This window comes from Zingiber officinale, chromosome 11A (assembly GCF_018446385.1).
Source record: "Zingiber officinale cultivar Zhangliang chromosome 11A, Zo_v1.1, whole genome shotgun sequence".
In the NCBI taxonomy this organism is placed as follows: Eukaryota; Viridiplantae; Streptophyta; class Magnoliopsida; order Zingiberales; family Zingiberaceae; genus Zingiber; species Zingiber officinale.
In genome coordinates, this window is record NC_056006.1 from 86870543 (window position 1) to 86897064 (window position 26522).

At 40.0% G+C, this 26522-nt stretch overlaps 1 protein-coding gene across 3 annotated transcripts; it reads right to left on the reverse strand.

Moving 5' to 3' along the window:
- Positions 1-15030: 15030 nt before the first annotated feature.
- Positions 15031-17317, reverse strand: LOC122030990. 3 transcript variants are annotated; one of them, XM_042590036.1, is made up of 4 exons: positions 16638-17317; positions 16209-16559; positions 15419-15889; positions 15031-15274 (listed from the first exon to the last, which is right to left on the reverse strand). In XM_042590036.1, the coding sequence occupies exons 1-4, from the start codon at positions 16851-16853 to the stop codon at positions 15230-15232; spliced, it is 1083 nt and encodes a 360-aa protein (XP_042445970.1). In that variant the 5' UTR covers positions 16854-17317; the 3' UTR covers positions 15031-15229. The 3 variants fall into 3 exon arrangements, with proteins under 3 accessions (XP_042445970.1, XP_042445969.1, XP_042445971.1); XM_042590035.1 differs by having other exon boundaries at positions 15395-15889; XM_042590037.1 differs by having other exon boundaries at positions 15395-15889; positions 16621-16832.
- Between the last annotated feature and the right edge of the window lie 9205 nt (positions 17318-26522).

Genomic DNA, 26522 nt, shown 5'->3' on the forward strand with positions numbered 1-26522 from the left:
CAAACCAGATACACAATATGCCTCCTGTATGCATGTCAAACAAATGCATCCACCAAAATGCAGCATATAAGTGCAGCAAACACAAGCAAATAAATGCAATAAATGCATATGGTGCCAATGACATGGTCACCCCTGATGCCAGTCAGTTATCTCACACACAATGGTGAGACTAAGTGGGTAGGGATGTGACAACCGTGCACTCTGACATCACTACCCCTGATGAGTGACAGAGTGGATGGGATGCTATCGGAGTACACACATACTCCTACCCGAAATCATAAATGGGGGAGCGCAATGCTCTCATCTCCCGGTACACCATGACGGGGAGGGATCCCTGACGTACTACCACGCTGCATCACACTACCCATGAGCAGACCAACGGAGCACCGAACAGAGCAAAACTGATGTGCTACCACGCTGCGTCACGCTACCCATGAGCGGACCAACGGAGCACCGAACAGTGATAAATTGGCAATATACTCTACAATAATGGAGCAGCCTATCACGCAGCATGCAATCATGCAAATGATGCATGAAACTAAGCATGACAATATCCTGAACCAAATCCACACATATATATATATAAATGTGTACTCTAGTATAAGTAAGTCAAATCCACAGATCTAGGGTATACAGGTCCTCTATGGTATAACAACCTAGGTCCTGAACATATCCACCTCCATAAAATATGTACCAACAATGTACATGGATCAAAGCAAAAGGTCTAGGTACACAGATCAGGTATGATATAAAAATATAGATACACATGTCAGATAATAAAAAAAATCCAGAATCTAGTCCTAAACTCAGTAAAGCATGGTATGTCACTTACTCTAGGAACTAATGTACTCATGGCAATAATCACGAGGTATAAACATGGATACATAACAAGCGACAAAACAGAACATGCTATGGGTATCAAACCGTGACATACCAAAGGCAAACATGATCATTGCTTGTAGCTATAAAATACTATGCATATCCAATTGACAATATCATAAAAGATAAGTCAAGAGGTGCCTGCCTTAAACAGAAATGTCCAATCCAGTCCAAATCCAACGTCAAGACGCTCGTCTCGAATCAGTCCTGTAATACATGGTATCCAGATTTAGCTAATTACATATAAATAAATTAGCTAAATCAAATCCTCGAGAAGCCAACATAAATCCAAATCCAATTATAAACTCTAATTGGATCATCCAACTCCTCAATCGACTTTAACTAATCCATACGAATTAGAACTTGCCATAAGCATAAACCATCTAAAATAATCAAATCCAACCATGATCTACATCTAAGATCAAAACCTACATTTAACTATTCAATCACACTAATCATGTATCAACTAGTGATATACTAACTATCTAGTAATCCATATTATCTCCAATTCAACACATACCTAATTCATCAACAATACAAACCAATTTTCCTACTTCTTACCTTAATCCATAGCCCAACAAATCCATAGCAAAGACAACTTGCTGTCGGGAAAGAGGTAGCTGTTGGAAATCAAGAAATGCCCTACAATGCACTGTCTGGATCAAAATGAAGCTCAAGAAATCAACATCCAAACAACAACCAAATTTTCAGAACAACCTGAGCACCTTACCTCTTCACTAAACTTCTTCTGTTGGTCCACAACAGGAAGTTGCTGTCGGAAATTGGGGCAACCGCTGAAAAACCAAATACATAACCGTCGCAATGAATCTACAATTAGAGAACAACATTCTCTGTTAGCATAACCTTCCACCCATCCCAAGTGTTGCTCATGGCAAGACAAAAATTAGAGCATAAAATTGAAAACCAAACCCTCAACCCTCACCTTCAATGCCACTGCCCGATTACTGCTACCCTCTGTCGCCTTCTCAAGCTCTTGACTTCTGGCGATCTAGGGCTGGCGCACAGGGCAGAAGGAAGGCAGCCATCGCTCCATATCAGTGGCACGAGGAGGAAGGAAACTTCGGCGAGGCGTCGGTGGTAGGGCGCCGGCGCTGCTCCGTGCGACCTCAAGTGGTAGCGGTGCCTGGTGTGGCTCGGGAAGGAGGAGAAGGAGAGGTCGGCGCTAGGGCTCGGATGCCGGCAGATCGAGGTCGGTGTCGCGTCGGCTAGAGGAAAGGAATCGTGGCAGAGGCTCTAGGGCAGAGATAGGAAGAAGGGAAAAACACAAGGCTTCCCCACGTCCACTGCCTTTGTACCGGAGAGGAGAGGAACAGCCGCGAGGGCGGCGTCGGCGCAGGCGTTGGGGAAGAAGAAACCGTCGGAGTGGAGAGGAACGGCGTCGGGGAAAGGAAATGGGCACGGGAGAGGAAAAGAAGAAATAGAAAAAGAAAATAAAAGGAAAATTTTGACTTTTTCCTCGTTTAAATGGGTAGCCTAAATAGGCTTTCCCGAGACCCCATTTTTATCCCCGTAAATGATGTCGTACGAGCTCCAAAAAATTCCAGAAAAATTTCCAAAAATTCTGAAAAATTCCCTTATCATTATTCGCCCTTTTCGGTATTTTACATTCTCCCGCACTAATAAAAATTTGGTCCCCAAATTTCGTTATCTACCATCCGCAAGCACTAACAACAAATAGAGAGTATAAATGCTGAATGGTAAATTAAATCACATATCTCAAATGAAAAGATGGGGGTATCGAGCTCGGATAGCATTCTCGAGCTCCCAGGTAGCCTTCTCACCCGAATAATGCTGCCATCCGACTTTAATCAGCCGGATGGTCTTGTTCCTCAGCTGACGCTCTTTCTGGTCCCGAATTCGTACCGGAACCTCCTCATAGGTGACGTTAGGCTGAACGAGAACTGAGATATCGGTCAACACATATGTCGAGTTGGATATATACCTCCTCAGCATAGACACGTGGAATACGTCGTGAACGCCTGCTAGGGACAGTGGTAGTGCCAGACGATAAGCTACTGCTCCTATCCTCTCCAGGATCTGGAAAGGGCCAATGTACCGCGGAGCTAGATTACCTCTGAGGCCAAATCTCTTCACCCCTTTCGTGGGTGAAACTCGCAAAAATACATGGTCGCATGTAGAGAACTCCAAGGGTCTGCTGCCCGGAAGCTATCTGGCTGCAAACGAACTGCAAATGCTGATCACCAGCTTGGGCCCCTCGGATCCTCGTCCTGATCGACGAATGAGCAACCGTGGTAACAAGATTACCCTGCTCTGTCCGTCCCTGCTCCTCAAGGCCCAATTCGGAGAATCCCTGAATCAAGTTCGTAACCACAACTCGGTGGCACACTAAAATCCCTCTGGACTTCTAGCTGAGTGCATCGGCAACCACATTAGCTTTTCCCGGGTGGCAGCTAATGGTACAGTCATAATCCTTCAGGAATTTCATCCATCTCCTCAGTCGGAGATTAAGTTTCTTTCTAAGTGACAGATATTTGAGACTCTTATGGTCAGTGAGAATCTCAAATGTAACACCGTACAGATAATGTTGTCAAATCTTCAAGGCAAAAATAATGACGGTCAGCCACAAGTCATGTACTGGGTAGTTCTCCTCATGCTCCTTCAACTGTCGAGAAGTATAGGAGACTAACCTGCCGTGTTGCATCAAAACAGCTCCCAAACCCTGAAAAGAAGCGTCGGTGTAGAGTACAAATCCGTCCTCTCCAGAAAGTAAAACCAAAACTGAATCCGACACTAATCTCCGCTTCAGCTCTTGGAAGATGGTCTCGTAGTCCTCGGACCACGTGAACTTCACGCCTTTCCTGGTCAGGCGTGTCAGTGACATAGCTATCCGAGAGAAACCCTCAACGTATCTTCGGAAATATCGAGCCAAACAGAGGAAGTTGCGAGCTTCCTGTATAGACTCTGTCTACTCCCAAAGGTAACAACCTCTATCTCCTGTGGAACCACCGTATACTCCTACTGGTGACCGTGTGTCTCAAATATCTCACAGAAGACAATCAAAATACGCACTACTGAACTTCGCATATAGATGTTCCCATCGAAACATCTCTAGAACTATGCAAAGGTAGTGTACGTGACTCACCTTGGATCCGTATTAAATCACAACATCGTCAACAAAGACAATGGAAATCGATCCAACATCCTAGACATACCAAAATCATCGAGTCCCTGAAAACATCTAAGGCTCCGCAAGCCCTAATGGTAAAACCAAGACACATAATGTCTGTATCACAGACATTCTTAACGCTAATATTCCTGACAACAAGTCAGAAATCTGGTCACCAACGATATAAATCACCAAGAATAGATCCTCAGTGTGAGAGCAACGCTCCATCACAGAAAATACCACATATGTGGGAGCAACACTCTACCACAAGAAATCCTCCATATGTGGGAGTAACGCTCCACCACAAATAATCCGAAATATGTATCCGCAATAAATATGGGAGCAATGCTCCGCTACAAGCAATCCACAATATATGGGAGCAACGCTCCACCACAAATAATCCATAATATGTGAACATGATCTCAAACTATCCAACTAAAGACTGCACGAGAACACTCAATCACATATCACTGCGGCAGCTAGGGGTTTAATAACCTAGTAATCAAAATCAAATCCATCGTCAACTCTATCAACATCCTAGTGGGTCACCCACCAATAGGAGAATTAGTTGACTGGGTAATACAACCAATAACATAATGTAGACACTCAACATTCTACATTCAACATAAGTAGAACTATTATGCTGCTACCAACAATACACCTGGCACACGTGCTCACACAACATATGTACGATCGACATAATCCTCCAATTTGTACACACCACACATACTCACAACATAGGTATAATTCATCGTGATACCTCGAACAATGCATACCGAGCACGTGTGCATATATTAGCGTGGGTATAATCGATAATACACCTCAAACAATACTCCCCTAATATACATAGACATACGCCAAGAGTAAAAATCAATGTAATACTTCCAATAAATCATAATAGACATGAGTGTACACACAGAACAAATATAATCAACAAGATACCTCCCATAAACCAATCAGACACATACGCCTAACCACTTGGGTATAATCTACTAGAAACCCACAATAATCATCATCTGGACAAATATTCACCCACTATATGCAATTTTGACCGTCTATCATAGAACTCCTACAACACATAATAATCAAGTGTATAAACTACACAGGTATGTATAATCAACATATTTAATCCAATTTACCACACAAACCCTATGCTACCTACTCTCATGGATTAGGAGTATAACTAAATAAAATCAAACATAAAGATCATACAGGAAAACACAATCATAAACAATCCAACTAGGTACATACAGTCTAAAATTAAAGTCGACATGGAATAGGATACATCGATCCTCAATAGACTGACCAAGCCGACAATGGTATACGGCTAATTCAGTCTTTTCCACGTCAGTATGAGTCATGTACTCAAATGTACTCTAGATACATAACTAAGCACAAATAATCAGAAGATTCGAACCTCTAAAAATAGAGTATGATTGTCCTCTACTGATCAAACCAAAAAAACTAAATCCGTTATCTACTAACTAATCAAGAATACCTTAATCCTCCACAAGCAACTAATGTATATCAATATACGACTACCCAAACTAACAAGTGTAAATCAGACTCCTACTAACCGATCTAACAAGAGTAAACCAATATTTACTGATGAAATTAACTAAGATAACATGGTATACTACTGGCTAGGTCAACATAAATAGGTAGATACTATCCACTACACATCTAATAATAGCAGAGGCAGGTATGTGCCTCCATCTCCTACTAGTAGTACTAGAAGCTAAAAACTACTGGTGTATGATATGAAAAATCACCAGAAATTGTAACCCTTAATCTCTATTACGGTCGATCATCATCAGTGGCTAACCCATCACATGTAATATGGCTACAACATCAGATAGATACCAGATACAAAGTGCTATTACATGTCATAACTATCACAGTCAACAATGCATACACTAACAAAATAGTAGGATAACAGTATACCAACATACCTCCTATAACTTGGAGATATCCTGCTGTTGCAGATCCCAAAACCTGAAAAGTCAAATCGAGAAGACCAAAACACGAAATCCGAAACACAGGGAAAATAAGACTTGTAAGCCGATCTCTGATACCAAATAAATTGGTATCAGATAAATCTCGAAAATCCAGAACACATAGCAAGTATCGTATACCTGCTCTGATACCACTAAATTGTCACGCCCCGGGAGAGTCACTGTCTGAAGAAATTTCGACAGCACCTCCCCTGTATGGCTGACAATCTGAATCATTTCTACATGCACAATATACATCAGCCACAAGCGGATGGAATATACACACAACCACGCAGTTATATGATACAGCCTACTCGGCTGATAGAATAAAAACACAACCACGCAGTTATATGTAAAGCAGCCCACTCGGCTGTACCAAAACCAAAACACAAAGGAAAATGACAGAAACCAAATACAAACCAAAACAAAACTGCTAGCCGGCTAGGCTTACACAACCAACAACCAATACAAAATATCACATAACAACTTCAACACTCCAGAACAAAACCGGAACACAAACTAAACACACTGACATATAAAACAAACAAAACATAAATGAAACCGATAGATCTTCCGAGGTGACGTGGGGACCAGAAGACAGGATACTCCAAGCGAAATCATAAACAACCTGGTACCTGAAAAAGATAGTGTCCACGGGGGTGAGTTCAACAACTCAGCGAATACCAATAGACATGCCTAGTAAGATATATCTAACAGCAATAAACATGGAATATAGCTTCCTAATCATATATAGGAAATATGCAAAACTGAAAGGTAACTGAGGAAGCTGTACTCACCAGGAACTCCTATCTAGAATAAAAGGGTTGTCAAACCAGATACACAATATGTCTCCTGTATGCATGTCAAACAAATGCATCCACCAAAATGCAGCATATAAGTACAACAAACACAAGCAAATAAATACAATAAATGCATATGGTGCCAATGACATGGTCACCCCTGACGCCAGTCAGTTATCTCACACACAATGGTGAGACTAAGTGGGTAGGGATGTGACAACCGTGCACTCTGACATCACTACCCTTGATGAGTGACCGAGTGGACGGGATGCTGTCGGAGTACACACATACTCCTACCCCAAATTATAAATGGGAGAGCGCAATGCTCTCATCTCCCGGTACACCATGACGGGGAGGGATCCATGACGTGCTACCACGCTGCGTCACATTACCCATGAGCGGACCAACGGAGCACCGAACAGAGCAAAACTGATGTACTACCACGCTGCGTCACGCTACCCATGAGCGGACCAACGGAGCACCGAACAGTGATGAAACTGGCAATATGCTCTACAATAATGGAGCAGCCTATCACGCAGCATGTAATCATGCGAATGATGCATTAAACTAAGCATGACAATATCCTGAACCAAATCTACATATATATATAAAAATGTATACCCTAGTACAAGTAAGTCAAATCCACAGATCTAGGGTATACAGGTCCTCTATGGTATAACAACCTAAGTCCTGAACATATCCACATCCATAAAATATGTACCAACAATGTACATGGATCAAAGCAAAAGGTCTAGGTACACAGATCAGATATGATATAAAAATATAGATACACATGTCAGATAATAAAAAAAATCCAGAATCTAGTCCTAAACTCAGTAAAGCATGATATGTCACTTACTCTAGGAACTAAGGTACTCATGGCAATAATCACGAGGTATAAACATGGATACATAACAAGCGACAAAACAGAACATGCTATGGGTATCAAACCGTGACATACCAAAGGCAAACATGATCATTGCTTGTAGCTATAAAATACTATGCATATCCAATTGACAATATCATAAAAGATAAGTCAAGAGGTGCCCGCCTTAAACAGAAATGTCCAATCCAGTCCAAATCCAATGTCAAGACGCTCGTCTCGAATCAGTCCTGTAATACATGGTATCCAGATTTAGCTAATTACATATAAATAAATTAGCTAAATCAAATCCTCGAGAAGCCAACATAAATCCAAATCCAATTATAAACTCTAATTGGATCATCCAACTCCTCAATCGACTTTAACTAATCCATACAAATTAGAACTTGCCATAAATATAAACCATCTAAAATAATCAAATCCAACCATGATCTACATCTAAGATCAAAACCTACATTTAACTATTCAATCACACTAATCATATATCAACTAGTGATATACTAACTATCTAGTAATCCATATTATCTCCAATTCAACACATACCTAATTCATCAACAATACAAACCAATTTTCCTACTTCTTACCTTAATCCACAGCCCAACAAATCCATAGCAAAGACAACTTGTTGTCGGGACAGAGGTAGCTGTTGGAAATCAAGAAACGCCCTACAATGCACTGTCTGGATCAAAATGAAGCTCAAGAAATCAACATCCAAACAACAACCAAATTTCCAGAACAACCTGAGCACCTTACCTCTTCACTAAACTTCTTCTGTTGGTCCACAACAGGTAGTTGCTGCTCAAAAAAACCAAATACACAATCGTCGCAATGAATCTACAATTAGAGACCAACATTCTCTGTTAGCATAACCTTCCACCCATCCCAAGTGTTGCTCACGGCAGGACAAAAATCAGAGCACAAAATTGAAAACCAAACCCTCAACCCTCACCTTCAATGCCACTGCCCGATTACTGCTACCCTCTGTCACCTTCTCAAGCTCTTGACTTCTGGCGATCTAGGGCATAATGTCACCAGGGGCGACGGCGCACAGGGCAGAAGGAAGGCAGCCATCGTTCCATATCAGTGGCACGAGGAGGAAGGAAACTTCGGCGAGGCGTCGGTGGTAGGGCGCCGGCGCTGCTTCGTGCGACCTCAAGTGGTAGCGGCGCCTGGTGTGGCTCGGGAAGGAGGAGAAGGAGAGGTCGGCGCTAGGGCTCGGATGCCGGCGGATCGAGGTCGGTGTCGCATCGGCTAGAGGAAAGGAATCGGGGCAGAGGTTCTAGGGCAGAGATCGAAAGAAGGGAAAAACACAAGGCTTCCCCATGTCCACTGCCTTTGTACCGGAGAGGAGAGGAACAGCCGCGAGGGTGGCGTCGGCGCATGCGTTGGGGAAGAAGAAACCGTCGGAGTGGAGAGGAACGACGTCGGGGAAAGGAAATGGGCACGGGAGAGGAAAAAAAGAAATAGAAAAAGAAAATAAAAGGAAAATTTTGACTTTTTCCTCGTTTAAATGGGTAGCCTAAATAGGCTTTCCCGGGACCCCGTTTTTATCCCCATAAACGAAGTCGTACGAGCTCCAAAAAATTCTAGAAAAATTTTCAAAAATTCTGAAAAATTTCCTTATCATTATTCGCCCTTTTCGGTATTTTACAGTCGAAGTTTAGGTTGAGGTTTGGTTTCAATATTGAATTTTTAAACCTCAAAACTTCTAATTTTAGGTTTCCTAAAGGTTTAAGGATTCCAAGTCATTGTTGGTGCAATGACAGAAGTTTCGTGCATGTCTTTTGGGGGAGTTACTCTTTAAGGACATGAAAAATTATTTTCATACACCTTGGAAGGTGGTTTTACCTTCTTTAGTGAAAATGCTCAAGGTTGGGCATTGGAATACAATGGAGAGTGGATATCTTCATTGTTTAGTGGAATATACTCAAGGATGAGCATGTGATGAAAATAAAGGGTATGAGACCTTTATTTGAATCGTGTTGTGAATAATGAGTGAAGTTATGAACAACGAGTGAGTAACTCTTCAGGGGGAGAGTTTCTTTTTGATGTGTGTCAATAGGGGGAGAATGAAGAGTTTAAGTTAGGCCTTCATTATCTAAGAGGGAGTTTGCCCTCTTAGGGGTAGAATGTAGGGTTTAACTTACGTCTTCATTACCTAGTGGCATGAAGAAGGTTGAGGCTATGAGACTAGCCTAACTTAAAGAAGGTATTGTCAAACATCAAAAAGGGGGAGATTGTTGGTGCAATATTCCCCAGGTCAAGGTTGACCGTGTTGACTGAGCTTGAATTGAGTCAACCTCGAGTCTTGATGTTGTGGTTTCGATGTTTGACAATACATGTAGTCAATACATAAAGATTGCAGGTGCAATTGCTCATATGTGAAGGAGAGTCAAGTAAGTCAAGATTAACTGGATACTTGACTGGAAATCCTGGTGAGTGAAGCCAGGTGAAAGACCTAGTGAGTGAAGCTAGGCAGAAGGGAAATCCTAGTGAGTGAAGCTAGGTGAAAGACCTAGTGAGTGAAGCTAGGCAGAAGAAAATCCTGGTGAGTGAAGCCAGGTGAAAGACCTAGTGAGTGAAGCTAGGCAGAAGGGAAGTCCAAAGTAGGTCAAAGGGATTGACCGGATACTTGGCACAAGAAAAATCCAGATTGATCAAGGATGATCAGACATCTGGTGTTGGGAAGCCCAAGTAGGTCAAAGGGATTGACCGGATACTTGGCACGGGAAATCCAGGTGGATCAAGGTTGATCGGACACCTGGTGAAGATAAGTCCAAGTGGGTCAAGGTTGACCGGACACTTGGTGAGTGAGTTCTAGCAGGTCAAGGGTGACCGGATGCTAGGCATAATGTACCAACAGGTCATAGGTGACCGGATGTTGGTTCAAGGGGCTTTGGACTTGATTTTGGGCAAAATCAAGGAGTTGGATCGATCAGCCGATCGATTGGCTCATGCCCAATCGATCGGCCGATCGATTGGGTGAGTCCCAGCGACAAGCTTCCTCCCAATCGATCAGTGGATCGATTGGGGAGAAGTGTCGCGCGAACAGAACAGCTCTGGATCGATCAGCCGATCGATCCAGCACCCCCAATCGATCAGTGGATCGATTGGGAGGTGCGATTTCGCACGATAAGTCCTGGATCGATCAGCCGATCGATCCAGGCAATTCCCAAGAGCACAGAGGTGCTCTGGATCGATCGACCGATCGATTCATAACCTCCCCGATCGATTAGGAGCAATCCAATCGATCGGGATCCGACCGTTGGCGTCGTATTTAGCTGCTGGCGAGTTGTTCTCTCGGTAGCACTTACACTGTTTCATCTCAGATCTTCACAGGGCTTCCAAAGCTTCTCCACAAAGTTCTCACCGCCAGATCTTGAGGGTTCTTGGAGGTTTGTCCAAGTCAAGAGGCGGATCTACAGCAGAAGAAGAAGTCTAGGGTTAGGGTTTTCTTGTGCAAACTTGTAAGCTTTTGCTTGTATTTTGTTCCCTTTCCCTTTCTTCTTGTAATGTGAACTTGTAGGGTTTCTCCGCCTTTGGTAATTACCATAAAAGAGTATTTTTCATAGTGGAGGGTGTGCGAGTGTGTAGATCCTTGGATTAGTCACCTCTTGTGAGGTGGATACCAAGTAAATCCTCGAGTTAGCATTGTGTGTGTTGTTTCTTTGTATTTCCGCTGCATATCATTGAAGAAACAAGCAACGTCAAGCACGAGGATCGCGCTGAGCTATTCATCCCCCCTCCCCTCTAGCTACATAATCGGCCCCAACAAAAACAAATTCATCAAATATTAATATTAATGAAGAAAATAATTATAATTTAGAAGAAGAAAAAGATGACTTAATAAATCATGAAAATAATTTTTAAAATAATATTGATGAAACCATTATTCAAAATATATATGATCCAGCACAATGGAAAAATATAAATACAAATTTAATAGATTTATTAGTTGAAAAGGGTCAAATTAGAGAAATCAATATTTCTTTTTCAAATGATGAAAATTCTAGACATTTTTCTATGATTCATTACATTCGAAAATTATCAAATGGATAAAAACATGATAGAAAATGGTTAATATATTCAAAAGAATTAGATAAAGTATTTTATTTTTGTTATAAATTATTTAGTCAAAAATCAATTACAATTCAATTAGCAAACAAAGGGTGTCGTGATTGGAAAAATCTTAGTGTCATGCTTAAAAGTCATGAAACAAGTAGTGAACATATTATAAATATGAATATTTGGTTTGATATTGAAATGAGATTGCTTAAAAATAAAACCATTGATCAAAATTTACAAGAAAAAATAAATAAGGAAAAATGTATTAATAAGAATTATTGCTATAGTTAAAAATCTTGCAAAAGATAATTTGACATTCCATGGCACAAATGAGAAAATTTATCAAGATAACAATGGAAATTTTTTAGGTTTAATTGAAATGATAGCAGAATTTGATCCTATAATACAAGAACACCTTAAACGTATTCAAAATGTTAAAATTCATAATCATTATCTTGGTCATAATATACAAAATGAGTTAATAAATATATTAGGAAAAGGAGTAAATAATATTATAATTAAAAAAAATAAAAGAAGCAAAATATTTTTCAGTTATACTTGATTGTACTCCTGATGTAAGTCATCAAGAACAAATGCCTTTTATATTAAGATGTGTAGATATTTCAACAAGTCCAATCAAAATAGAAGAATATTTTATAGAATTTTTCAAAGTAGATGATATATCAGGAAAAGGTCTTTTTGATACGCTTATTAATATAATAAAGAAAATTGAATGGGATGTGAATGACATAAGAGGACAAGGATATGATAATAGAGTTAATATGAAAGGTAAACAACAAGGTGTACAAAAGAGATTGTTAGATATAAATTCTAGGGCTTTTTATATACCATGTGGTTGTCATAGTCTTAATTTAGTACTATGTGATATGACTAATTCTTGTCCTAGTGCTATAACATTTTTTGGTGTGATACAATGTATTTACTCATTATTTTCTTCTTCTACAAAATGATGGAAAATTTTACAAGACCATGTTTCTAATTTAACTCTTAAACCATTATCACAAACACGTTGGGAAAGTCATCTTGAAAGCGTTAAAGCAATAAAATATCAAGCTCCACAGATAAAAGAAGCTTTATATAAACTTGCAGAAACTAGTGATGATCCTAAAACAAAAAGTGAAGCAAATTCTTTAGCAACATATGAGTTTAAATTTTTTGAATTTTTATTAGGTATGGTTATTTGGTATGATATATTATTTGCAGTTAACACTGTTAGTAAATTTTTATAATATAAAGATATGAACATTGCTATTGCATTAGATCAGTTAAAAGGTCTTGTTTCTTTTTTTAATGATTATAGAGAAAATGAATTTATATCTGCTGATTTCTACTAAAGAGATTACAAATGAAATGAATATAGAACCAAAATTTCATGGAAAACGCGTAATTAGAAGAAATAAACGATTTGATGAGAATAAAATTAATGAAGTGAAGCTTTCACCTGAAGAATCTTTTAAAATTAATTACTTTAATTATATTATTGACCATGTCATTTCTTCACTTCAAAGTAGATTTGAATAATTTAAAATATATGAAGATAATTTTAATTTTTTATATGATGTAGAAAAGTTAAAATTGCTTGATGATGAGTTTTTAAAAATAAAATGTTTAAATCTTGAAAACTTTTTAACACATGACATGTTATCTGATATTGATGGTTTAGATTTATGTTTAGAATTAAAAGTTTTAAGAGAAATAATAAATCCATAATTAAAAACCGCACTTGAGGTATTGAACCCTATAAAAAAATTAAATTCTTTTCCTAATGCATGGATAGCTTATAGAATATTATTAATTATACCTGTTAGTGTAGCTTCAACAGAAAGAAAATTTTTCAAAATTAAAATTAATAAAGTCTTATTTACGTTCAACAATATCTCAAGAAAAATTAAATAATCTAGCAATTTTATCAATTGGAAAAAAATATTATCAAAACTCGAATATAAAATTTTAATTAATAATTTTGCATCTCAAAAAGTTAAAAAACTAAATTTTACATTAAAAATTATTTTAAATTAATATTTTATTTTTTAAAAAAAAATTAAACTCACCATAGTCCCAAGTCCGAATAAAAAAGGGTGAGGGAATTTTTTTTTTAAAAAAAATATTAAAAACCTAAATATATATATATATTTTGCCTATGAGACGGCCCTGGTCGTAATGACTAAGCAAAAGTTCACTTTGGCATCATTCTAACCTCTTCGGTTGAGTTCTTCATGTCCATGATTGCTCCTCTATCCGGATCGGTAAGAGTCTTCTCTTGGTTCTTCACACCTCCTTTGATGGCTCAATCATCCACGATCTATGATTGGAATCATCGTCATTGATGTTTTAATTTTTTAAAATAGAATAAAATTATGTATAATAGATTTAATTTGATACGGTCCAATGAAATCAAATAGATTCGATATGGTCGAATGAGATTTCGTATTAATAAAAATTTAGTGCACGGACTGTCTTTTGATGGAGCTTAGGAACACAACGCACATATTGGAATGGCCCATGCAATTTACGACGTACGATCAGAGTTGTAGCGATCATCTGGCCATGCACGACAAGATGCTCCAGTGCTTCGTCCTACAAGTTCCCTCGTGCCATGTGGCCATTCTCCACTACAAGACACCCATCCCAACTGTAATGCGGTGATTAACTCCCTCGTACAAAAGGTTCCATTTCTTTTATATATATATATATATATATATAGAGGAATCTTACGACTGTTTATATATAAAAATAATATTTTTTTATCAAAATAAAATTAGTGAAATTCAATTTCTTATAAGAGTTATGTATGGTGCAGTGTATGATCTGTCGAATTTAGGGATGATAATTTCATCCGAATCCGATGGAAAATCCGACATCCGACCCGAATGGAGGAGGATATGGAGGGACTATCAATACCCAATACCCGACCCGAATACCCGATTAAATAATATATATACATATATTAAAGAAAATTTTCTTTTTCTAAAATCAACATATTATTTTTTGTTGATATTAGTAGAAGACTATATAGATGTTTAATCTATTTTTTAATTATATATATATTTTTTAATAGGATGTTAATTTTAATATGTTTTTGTTGAATGATAATAGTTTGATAGAAAGAAGAAAAATTATATGTATAGAAGATATCCGATCCTTTAATGGGTATGGGTATACCCATTGGATATCCTATACCCGATAGGTATGAGTACGGAGGATATAGAATCCGACCCGAATCCGACCCATTGCCATCCCTAGTCGAATTTTATTCAGAAACAACACTAGTCCATCACCTGTCATTAATATATCCACATTCTTCACCAACACCGGCTTAGCTAGGGTGACCAAAAATTAAGAAACCATGTGGATGTGGTGCAGGAAAAAAATATCTAAATCAAATCCATACAGCATCACCTGCAATCCGATTCTCTACTGAGATGCCCCACTCCAGATATTACAGCCATGGCAATTGGTAGATCCCCTCAATCTTGGTCTCAATCTAAGAAAAAAGAGCAGGAGTTCATAATTGGTCATTGGTGTATATACAAATGCAGAGGTCATTTAATTTGTACAAGGAAGTGGAAATCGGTAGGTTAATCGATTAATTTTAAATCTTAACGTTGTAGAGGCAGCTTCTCTGCACCTCCTCCGGCGGGATGAAGCAGTCGGCGGAGAGGCCCGGCACGTTGAAGAGCACGTCGTCGATGGCCCACCGCTCCTCCATCCGCGTCAGCACGCGCTGGTCCTTGACCCCGACCCCGAACCGGAGGAGGTTGACGGTGGACCGGCCGGAGTGGGCGACGACGAGGTCGTCGACGCGGCGGTAGTCGTCGATCCACGACGAGGTGGTGGTCTCCCAGTAGATGGCCTCGGCGCCTGGCGACTGGATCCGCGTCAGCTGCGAATCCTCCAGTCTCACCAGCAGGCCGCTTCGCTGGCTGAAGGACCCCACCATCCGGTGCTTGATGATGTCCGCCGTGCTGTCGCTCCAGCTCGACAGGATCGAGCTGTTCACCGCCAGCTCCAGCACGAAGCACTCTTCGTCGCCGATGTGCTTCTCGCCGACGTGCTCCGCCGGCGAGAACACGGCCGCGATCGTTTCAGGTTCTAAGCCCTATTCATATCTTAGATTATCAATTTAGTTGTTAAAGTGAGTAAAAATGGGAAAGTTTCGATCATCAAATCAAATGCGATGCGTGAGATAATCAAAGATGGTACTTCACGTGCTATTCCAACAACTTTTAGAACAAAAAGTCGTTCCATAATTCAATGAAAGCCTGGGCGGGCCAGACATTCTCCCGGAAGGCAGTCAGCGAGAAAAACAGAGTGAGAGACAGATCAGACAGAGAATTCAAGGGAGGAAAGTGCTAGCTTGCCTAATTAAATTATTAATTATGCATGGTATTTTTAATGGTTTAATTATGGCTACTTGCCTGTAGTGCTCGCCGGAGGGGGCGAACGCCGCCGCGGGCGGCGTGGGCACCGAGCCAAGGCGTGCGGCGCCAGGCGACCTTGCCGTCGCTTCCGGCGGAGATCTGGTGGCCGGAGACGGCGAGCTCGACGAGCCACATGTCGGGGACCATCTGCCAGACCACGAAGCAGCCCTTGTGGTGGCGGCCCTTGGAGGCGGCGCCGTGCGGGCTGAGGCCGTGCTCGCGGACCATTTCCATCCACACGCGCCCGGACGCGTACATGCTCTTCGCCGTCCTGCCGCCACCCGGCTTCGCGCACCCCGTCGTCGCCCGGAACTGCTGGATTATGTACTGCGCCGACGACGCGACCGCCTGAAATCGCCAAAACGTGTAATTACTCGCGAATCAAATACGGCAGAGTAAACAAACTAACAGTTGGGATCGAGCTACATGGCGCGGGAGGTGGTGCTTGGGGGAAACAGAGAGGGGGGAGAGAGGGCATCCGAGGACGCTAAGGAGGATCTTGAGGTCGCTCTTCTTGTTGGATGGCAAGGGAAGGTAGGTCTTGAGCCAGTTCTGGAAGGAGTGCTGGATCCTCCGAGCAGCACTCCGGGAATCCTCCTCCTCGATAATGGGCTCCTCCGAGAGCGGAGCGAGGCGTGCCATTAATTAATCCGATCCTCTGTTTCCTCCCCCGTCCCTCTCTTCTCTCGTTCCTTCCTTTTTTTTCAGGAGATCAAGAATTGAAGGGAAAGGCAACAACCAAAAGCCTGGAGGAAGCGGTAGTTAAAACAGGAATGCGACTTGGGAGATATCGGATCTCGGAGCCTGCGCCGAATATGGTACTCGTTCGACTCGCCGTTACGGAATCTCATTATTATATATGGAGTGAAGCAGGTTGGCGGGGGAGGACAGGAAGAAATGAAGGGAGCTTTTAAGGCAGGCAATGGCAAGTAGAGAGGGGAGAAGTGCAGTGGTGGCGTTGGGCGGAGAGTCCAAATCTTTCTTTGGTACGCGGTAGGAAGTTAGCATGCTTCGGCCTGCAAGTCCATGTGGGTTTGGTGCAATGAAATATGGATGGGGATCGTTGAGTCTGCTTCCCTTCGCGGGGAAGGCAACCACGCAAACGAGAGGAAAGGCTTCAGAGTTGATAGAGAGAGATTCTCTGTGTCGATGTCGTCGATATCGGGAGGATTTAGATTGATGGGTCATCGAACCGATAACTAATAATAAAAACGGTGAATAATTGTGCAAAAGTCGAAAGGAATTTTTTATAAATTGAAAGGATTAATAATAATAATAATAATAATAATAATAATAAATTTTTGACTATTCAGTTATATATCTTCAGAGTCAATCGAATACGTAGTAGTTATCTCTTTCTTTATTCTTTTTCTCTTTTCGTACAAATTCTTTTCTCTTCCCTCCCTATTTCTCCCTATTAATTTTACATGATGCGAGGATAAGCTACTCATCCAAGAAAAGGCAAGGTCACGATAAAAGTCAAAGTTGACATGGTTGTGGTGGCAGGTCCGTTTCACTCGGAGTCTTCGTACAGTTAACAGGAGCGTCACATTTCCAACATCCGTCGACTCGACTTTCAGATAAGATAAAATTTGACGTCGTCTGTGGGAGCACAACCTGCATCAGAGTCGAGAAGATGGAGGACGCTGGATGACTTTACACCGTGACGCTCACCCAAGAGGAGCTAGACATGCTCGTACAGGCTCGAGCGCAAAAGAGAGTCGAGCAGCAACTACAAAAGGCGTTGGCCGATCAGCAAGCACAGCAAGCAACCTCAGTGGCAGGAGGTCAAGCGGCACAAGAGGATCGCCCAGAGCAAATTTCTATCTAGGGGGCAAAATAGACTACCGACCGACATGCATGGAGAGGCACCACCCGCTCCGATACCGTTCCACCGGGCTCTGTTCCAGACGCCTTGGAGATCGCATAGGCGAATCAGGAGCGAGGATTCTCTTTAGACAAATCGCCCGTTCAGGATGAACGGAAAGGCAAGGCGCCCTGAGGCGAAGCATCTCCTGAGTGGATCAACCGCCAGTTTGCTGACGCAATATTGCAAGACTCTTTGCCGAGACACTATGCTACGATCGGGGAATACAACGGATCGACTGGCCCCGACGATCATCTGGGAAAGTTCGACAATGGCGCCACACTTCATCAATATACAGATGGGGTAAAGTGCCGAGTCTTCCTCACCATACTCTCCGGCTCGGCACAACGCTGGTTTAGAAGGTTGCCAGACGGATCAATACGAAGATTCAAGGATTTCCGAACGACCTTCATGTTGGAATGTATACTGAAAGCCTAAGCTTTGTAAACATTTATTATGAATAAAGAATCACATTTGGTCTAATTGTCTACATTTGTTTGTAGTTGTTCATTTAATTTATATTGTAGATAACATAGTATGTGGTGTCACATACAGAAGATGATATTATCAGTACTTTATAAATTATAAACAGTAGCTCACGACCAAAAAGGAAAAGGAACAAACCATTAGAAGGTCGTAGTGTAATTAGGTATTAGTTTATCTTGACTATATAATTACACTAGTACACTCAGAGTGTATTGAGTAGGACCATTTGAGGTCGTTTCTTTTATACTGACTTTATAAAGGAACAAAGACCTCAGTTATTATGGAAGTGTGTGCTCTTAATCCTAATATAATAACAAGCACATATATTTGATATTTATTTCTTTAATTTATCAATGGGTGAGATTTAGTTCGTTGAATCAATAAACCCGATAAGTTGGGAAATGGTATCGCTTATAGTGTGTGTTGTTGATTATAGAAGGAAACTGTGACCTAGAGATACTAGGTTGATAATGTCCTCAAGAGGAGCTCATAAAGATTGTCATGTTAAACCCTGCAGGTGGACTTAGTCCGACATGACAATAAGGTTGAGTGGTACTACTCTTGGACTTAGATATTAATTAAATGAGTTGTCAGTAACTCACTTAATTAGTGGACATTCGATATCTTAAACACAGGGAGACTAACACACTCATAATAAGAAGGAGCCCAAAAATGTAATTTGGGATTGGTGCGGTAGTTCAATGATAGTTCTCTAGTGGAATGAATTATCATTGATAAAATTAAGTTGTGTGTTAGGGGAACACGGGATGCTTAATTTTATCGGAGCCCAAAACCAATTCCTCCTCTCGGTCCCTATCGTAGCCTCTTATTTATAGAGTTCTATACCCACCTATACCCACCTTCTATACCCACCCAATAGGGGCCGGCCAAGCTAGCTTGGGAACCAAGCTAGGGCCGGCCTAGGTATATTAGTGGGTGCCCTAGCTTGAACCCAAGCTAGTGGGGTCGGCCAAATTAAATTAAAAAAGGATTTTAATTTTAATTTTTATTATTATGTGGAAGATATAATTTAAAGAGAATTAAAATTAAAATATCTCTCTTGTAAAAGATTTACTAAAGATTAAAGAAAGAGATTAGATCTCTTTCCTTATTTGTAGATTGGAGAGATGTTTTATTTTTTCTTTAAAATTATTCACATGTTGATAAAATTAAAATTATAGAAATTTCCTTTTATCAACCATGAAGAGATTTTAAAGAGAAATTTTATTTTTTAAAATTTCCGGAAACAAATTAGGAAGTTTTAATTGTTGATTAAAACTTGTCCAATTTGTTCTCCAATGATGTGGCCGGCCATTGAAGATTGATTTGGAAAATTTATTTTATTTTTCTAAATTAAATCATGTCAAGGAAATTGAGGAAATTTTATTGTAATTAAATTTCCTAATTTGCCTAGGCCAAGGAATATAAAAGAAGGGGTGAGGGTGCCTTCATGAGACACAACCTCTATTATTCTCTCTCCCTCTTTTGTTCCTTGGTGTGGCCGGCCATCCTCTCCCTCTCTTCCTCTTGTGGTGGCCGAACCTCTCTCCCTTCCTTGGAGCTCTTGTGGTGGCCGGATACTACTCGGAGAAGAAGAAGAAGAAGGAGAGAAAGCTAGCATCTCTTGGAGCTTGGTTAGTATTTTGATTTTCTTCCTTGGTGAAGCTTCCTCTTTGTTGGCCGAACCTAGCTAGGAGGAGAAGAAGGTGATTGGTGGTTTCTCGTCTCGGAAGATCGTTGCCCACACAACGTCCGAGGTTAGAAGAGGAATACGGTAGAAGATCAAGAGGTTTTTCTACAAGGTATAACTAGTAATTTTTATTTCCGCATCATGCTAGTTATTTATGGAAATAATACCAAATACAAGAGGCTTACGTTCTAGTATTTCGAATATGTTTTTCGATGTTGTGTTCTTTTGTTTTCTTTCTTTTCCTTATGATTTGATTGTTCTCTTTGGTTAACCTAAAGTTATTTTAGGAAATTAAATATTAGCTTTCTATTAAAGGTTTTGTCTAGTCGGTGGTGGTTGCTCCCATATCCAAGAAGGCCATGTGCCTCGCCACGTCAAGACTGGGAACCTTTTATGGAAATTAATATTTAATGGAATTAATAACTTAAGGAGACTTGGGTCGAACGTGTTAAGTTCCGCAGGAGATCCAAGTCAAAACCTAAAAGAACAAATAGATTAAGTTTTGGATCAAACGTGTTAAGTTCCGCAGATCCAAAATTTAATTTAAAAGAACACATGGTAGCTAGGAAAAGGTTCGACCTTTGTACAAAATTTTTGAACCTCTAGGTTTTCCGAGTAGCAACCAACAATTGGTATCGAGCTAGGGTTTTGCCTCTGTGTATTTGGTATTTAGTTTAATTATGCACATGTCATACATAATTTAGGCGGGATAATAGTAGGATGTGCTAACTTTGTGGATGCAGGATCCAACTATTATGGCTTTTAGTTAATTATGTGTGATTGGACCCTTGGACATGTCAAGGGCAATTTATATGTGTGTGCATGATTGTATTAAAATACAGGAGTCGTATTTAGTTTTATTAGGATTTTATTTTTGATCTAGATACATGTACATTCCTTTTATGGAATATAGGATCAAAATGTAAAATTCTATTTATGTCATGGATCGAATCTTGCAAAGCGTGGAACCTTCTAAGGACCGAGGCGCAGCGGAACTAGGAGCAAGATGGATGCGACAACTACCCTAGGCGGTGGCCAAATATGGCAGCAGCTTGGGATGACAACACACGGAGGACAATTTAGAGATAAAAGCCATAATAGTTGAAAATTAAATTTTCTATTTATTGCTTTTATATTGTCTGTGCATGTTAGTTTACAAGTTTAGTAGGCTAGCATAGTTAAAATTCCTCATTTATAAATAACTAAGTGGGAGAGGGATTTTTAAATAAATCCCATGGTCTCCATTACTGGTTTGTAAGTGATGCAAACAAGCTTGCGCGTTGGCTCTGAGTGCCTTCCTCCATAACGGATGAGCTTGTTTGTGGATCACTAGAACAGACTTTCATTTTTGGATGACTATAGGAAATTAATTAAGAGCGTGTGATCTTCCCCAATGGAAGGGGCATAATCTTATTAATGGACTTAGTGTCAAGTAATGGTATACACTTAGACACATCTAATAGTATCCTCCCCAACGGAGTCACTATTATTATTTGTGTGACCAAATAATACCAACTATTAATTTTATTTGTCAAAAAGTTAGGTTGACAAGATAATAAAATTAATGGGTTAAAACCCTCCTTTTACAAATGTTGAATTTGTATACGTCCACACTAACGTGGCATACAAAATTCACGGTGTGATGAGGTGTTGGTTAATTTAAAATAGTATTGTTTGAGGAATCAATATTATTCTAAATTTAGAGTTCTGACCAAAAGTTATTTGTGATTCTTAGGATGACTTTCAACCCACTGTCCATCATACTTCAACAAAATAGACTTACTGGACCTAATTACATAGATTGGAAAAGGAACTTGGACATTGTTCTGACTGCTGAAAGCTATAAATTTGTACTGACTGAACCTTGTCCTGATGCACCCACTGGTGAATCTACCCAAGAGGAGATTGAATATCATAAGAGATGGGTAAAGGCGATAAGATGGCGCGGTGTTACATTTTGGCTTCAATGTCAAATGTATTGCAACATCAAGATCAAGATACCAACATATTATGATATTATGAACAATCTCAAGGAGCTCTTTGGTCATCAGGATAGGGCTTCTAGACAAGAAGCTATGAGAAAGATAATGACCCACCATGCAAGAGGGTACTCTGTAAGGGATCATATCCTAAAGATGATGGCTTATCCGAACGAGATATGGATCCTTGGAGGAGAAATTGATGGGAAACCCGGATCGATATGATCCTCCAAACGCTACCTAGAAGTTTTGAGTTTCGCCTGAATTATAATATGAATAAAAGGATTTATTCATTAGGGGAACTCCTGACAGAACTTCACAGAAGGATTATTTCGTCACAATTCTCAAATTCACTTTGAAAATGGTTCTACTTCTAAATCGAAAGGAAAGAAGAAGAAGAAACAAGTCGGCTCCAAGAAAGAAAGTGAATAAATCTCAGTGTACGGGATTTAAAGCTGGAGTGAAGAAGTCGAAGGGCAAGTGCTTCATCTCAAGCAGTCAGGACATTGGCGGACTGTCCTCGTAGGAACCAAAACAAAGGTATATCTCATGCTCGTTGTTGAAACATGTTTAGCGGTGTTATCTACCAAAGACCTGTGTGTAGATACGGGAGCCATCGATCATGTCTGCAATTCCTTGTAGGGTTCCAAACCGACGACTATCTGAAGGGAGATTACTGTCACATGGGCAATGCTACTAAGGTGGCGGTTGCAGTGGGAGACGCCTACTTGTCTTTTAGTAGAAATAAAATTTGGTTTTAAGAAATTGTCTTTATGTACCCGCTTTTAGAAAGAATTTAATTTCAGTTTCTAAACTGCTTATAGATGGATATTCAGTTTTTTCAAGAATGATGTAGTTATTAAAAGAAATAAAGTGATTATCTGCTTCGTGCATTAGTTGGCAATTTGTATATTTTAAATCCAATTTCTTCCACAAAGCAAAACATGGAAATTTATAACTCATCTTCTAATTCTAATAAGAGAAAAGAACCTTGAAATAAACCAAGCATATCTTTGGCATCTAAGACTTGGTCATATTAATTTAAGTAGGATTCAGAGGCTTATAGCGATGGACTTTTGAGTTCATTAGAGTTGAAAAATTTTCCAACTTGTGAATCTTGCTTAGAAGGTAAAATGACCAAGAGGTCGCTCAAGGCCAAGGGGTATAGAGCCAAAGAAGTGTTAGAGTTGGTTCACTCGATTTGTGTGGTCCTATGTCCATCCGGGCAAGAGGAGGTTTGAATATTTTGTCTCTTTCATGACGATTATTCAAGATATGGATACATTTACCTAATCTCGCAAGTCCGAGTGCTTTGACAAGTTCAAAGAATACAAGGCTGATGTGGAGAAACGATTAGGTAAAGTATCAAGACACTACGATCGATCGTGGTGGCGAATACCTCTTAGGAGAGTTTAGGAATTACTTATCGAGGTCGGATTCAATCCCAATTGTTCGCACTGGAACACCCCAACATAATGGTGTAGCGAACGAAGGAATAGGACTCTTATGGAAATGGTTAGATCGATGATGAGTTATTAGATTACCAAATTCATTTTGGGATATGCTCTGAAACGGAGACATTCCGAACTTAGTACCTTCTAAATCGGTTTCTACTCCCATAGAATTGTGGAATGGGCGAAACCCCAGTAAGACATATTCGGTTTGGGGTAGTCCGGCACATGTCTTGAACCAGATCTTGATAAGTTAGAATCTTATACAGAAGTTCGCGTGTTTGTAGGATATCCCAAAGGAACGAAGGTGGTTTATTTTATAGTCCTAAAGACGGAAGGTCATTGTTAGTACCAATGCCCGCTTTTTAGAAGAAGACTATATAATGGATCACAAGCCCAAGAGTAAAATTGTTTTAGAAGAACTTAGAGAGGACATGTCTACTTCAAGTACCAACAGACAAGATGAAGTACCACAAGAGACCGCAACACGTGTCACACATGATACACAACCACGGATGGTGCCTCGTCGTAGTGGGAGGGTTGTGAGGCCTGAAGATTCATGTTTTGGGAGAGTCTTGGACTTGATCCCTGGTGAACTGATCCCGATCATATAATGAAGCACTCCAAGATATAGATGCAAGATCTTGGCAAAAGGCAATGAATTCAAATAGAGTCCATGTACTCTAATAAGGTTTGGGAGCTTGTAGAACCACCGATAGTGTAAAAGCCGTTGGATGCAAGTGGATCTACAAAGGAAAAGAGGGATGACGGGAAGGTAGAAACCTTCAAAGCTAGGCTTGTTGCAAAAGGGTACACTCAAAAGAGGGAATCGATTATGAGGAGACTTTTCACCAATAGCCATGCTTAAGTCTATCTGAATACTCTTATCCATTGCTGCTCATATGGATTATGAGATTTGGCAAATGGATGTCAAGATAGCTTTCCTTAATGGAAGTCTTGAAGAGAACATCCATATGAAGCAACCAGAAGGGTTCATTGAAAAAGGCAAAGAGCATCTAGTGTGCAAGCTCAATCGGTCCATTTATGGAATGAAGCAAGCTTCAAGGTCTTGGAACATCCGGTTTAATGAAGTAATCCATCATATGGATTTATTCAAAGTCCGGATGAGTCTTGTGTATATAAGAAGTGTAATAAAACGTGGTGGTATTTCTTGTACTATACGTAGATGATATTTTGTTAATTGGCAACAATGTCAAGGTATTATCAGACGTAAGGGTATGGTTGTCCAAACAATTTGATATGAAGGACTTAGGAGAATGTGCACACATTCTTGGGATCAAAGTTATAAGGGATCGTAAGAAAAGAATGTTGTGTCTATCCCAAGCTTCATATATAGATACAATCCTTGCTCGTTTTAGCATGCAGGATTTCAAGAAAGGTTTCTTACCTTTTAGACATGGAGTAGCTCTATCTAAAGAGATGTCTCCAAAGACATCAAAAGAGATAGAGGACATGAAAACAGTTCCTTATGCTTGGTAGGAAGCCTAATGTATGCAATGCTATATACGAGACCGATATCTGTTTTGCCGTTGGTATGCAGATATCGGAGTAACCTGGACAAGGACATTGGAATGCAAAAGCATATATTGAAGTACCCGAGAAGGACTAGAGATTATATGCTAGTTTACCAAGCAGACGATCCGCTCCCGGTTACACGGATTTTGATTTCCAATTAGATAGGGATAAGAAGTCTACATCAGGCTATGTGTTTACTTTAGAGGTGGAGCCATTTCATGGAGGAGTGTTAGCTAAATGCGTTTTAGACTCAACCATGGAAGTTGAATATGTGGGCAGCTAAAGAAGTAGTATGGCTCAAGAACTTTCTAATGGACTTAGATGTGATTCCTGGTTTGCCCAAAATCATCACAATTTATTGTGATAATAGTGGTGCAGTTGCAAACTCGAAGGAACCACGAGCTCATAAGGCAAGTAAACATATAGAGCGCAAGTACCACCTGATACGAGATATTGTGAAGCGAGGAGAAGTTGTCATCGCCAAAATTGCATCAGCGGATAACCTGGCAGATCCTTTCACTAAGGCCCTTCCGGCGAAAGCTTTCGATCGGCATGTGGAGGGAATGGGAATCAGATGTATGGTAGAAGATATGACAGCTTAGTCATTAGTATAAGTGGGAGATTGTTGGAATGTATACTGAAAGCCTAAGCTTTGTAAACATTTATTATGAATAAAGAATCACATTTGGTCTAATTGTCTACATTTGTTTGTAGTTGTTCATTTAATTTATATTGTAGATAACATAGTATGTGGTGTCACATACAGAAGATGATGTTATCAGTACCTTATAAATTATAAACAGTAGCTCACGACCAAAATGGAAAAGGAATAAACCATTAGAAGGTCGTAGTGTAATTAGGTATTAGTTTATCTTGAATATATAATTACACTAGTACACTCAGAGTGTATTGAGTAGGACCATTTGAGGTCGTTTCTTTTATACTGACTTTATAAAGGAACAAAGACCTCAGTTATTATGGAAGTGTGTGCTCTTAATCCTAATATAATAACAAGCACATATATTTGATATTTATTTCTTTAATTTATCAATGGGTGAGATTTAGTTCGTTGAATCAATAAACCCGATAAGTTGGAAAATGGTATTACTTATAGTGTGTGTTGTTGATTATAGAAGGAAACTGTGTCCTAGAGATACTAGGTTGATAATGTCCTCAAGAGGAGCTCATAAAGATTGTCATGTTAAACCCGCAGTGGACTTAGTCCGACATGACAATAAGGTTGAGTGGTACTACTCTTGGACTTAGATATTAATTAAATGAGTTGTCAGTAACTCACTTAAT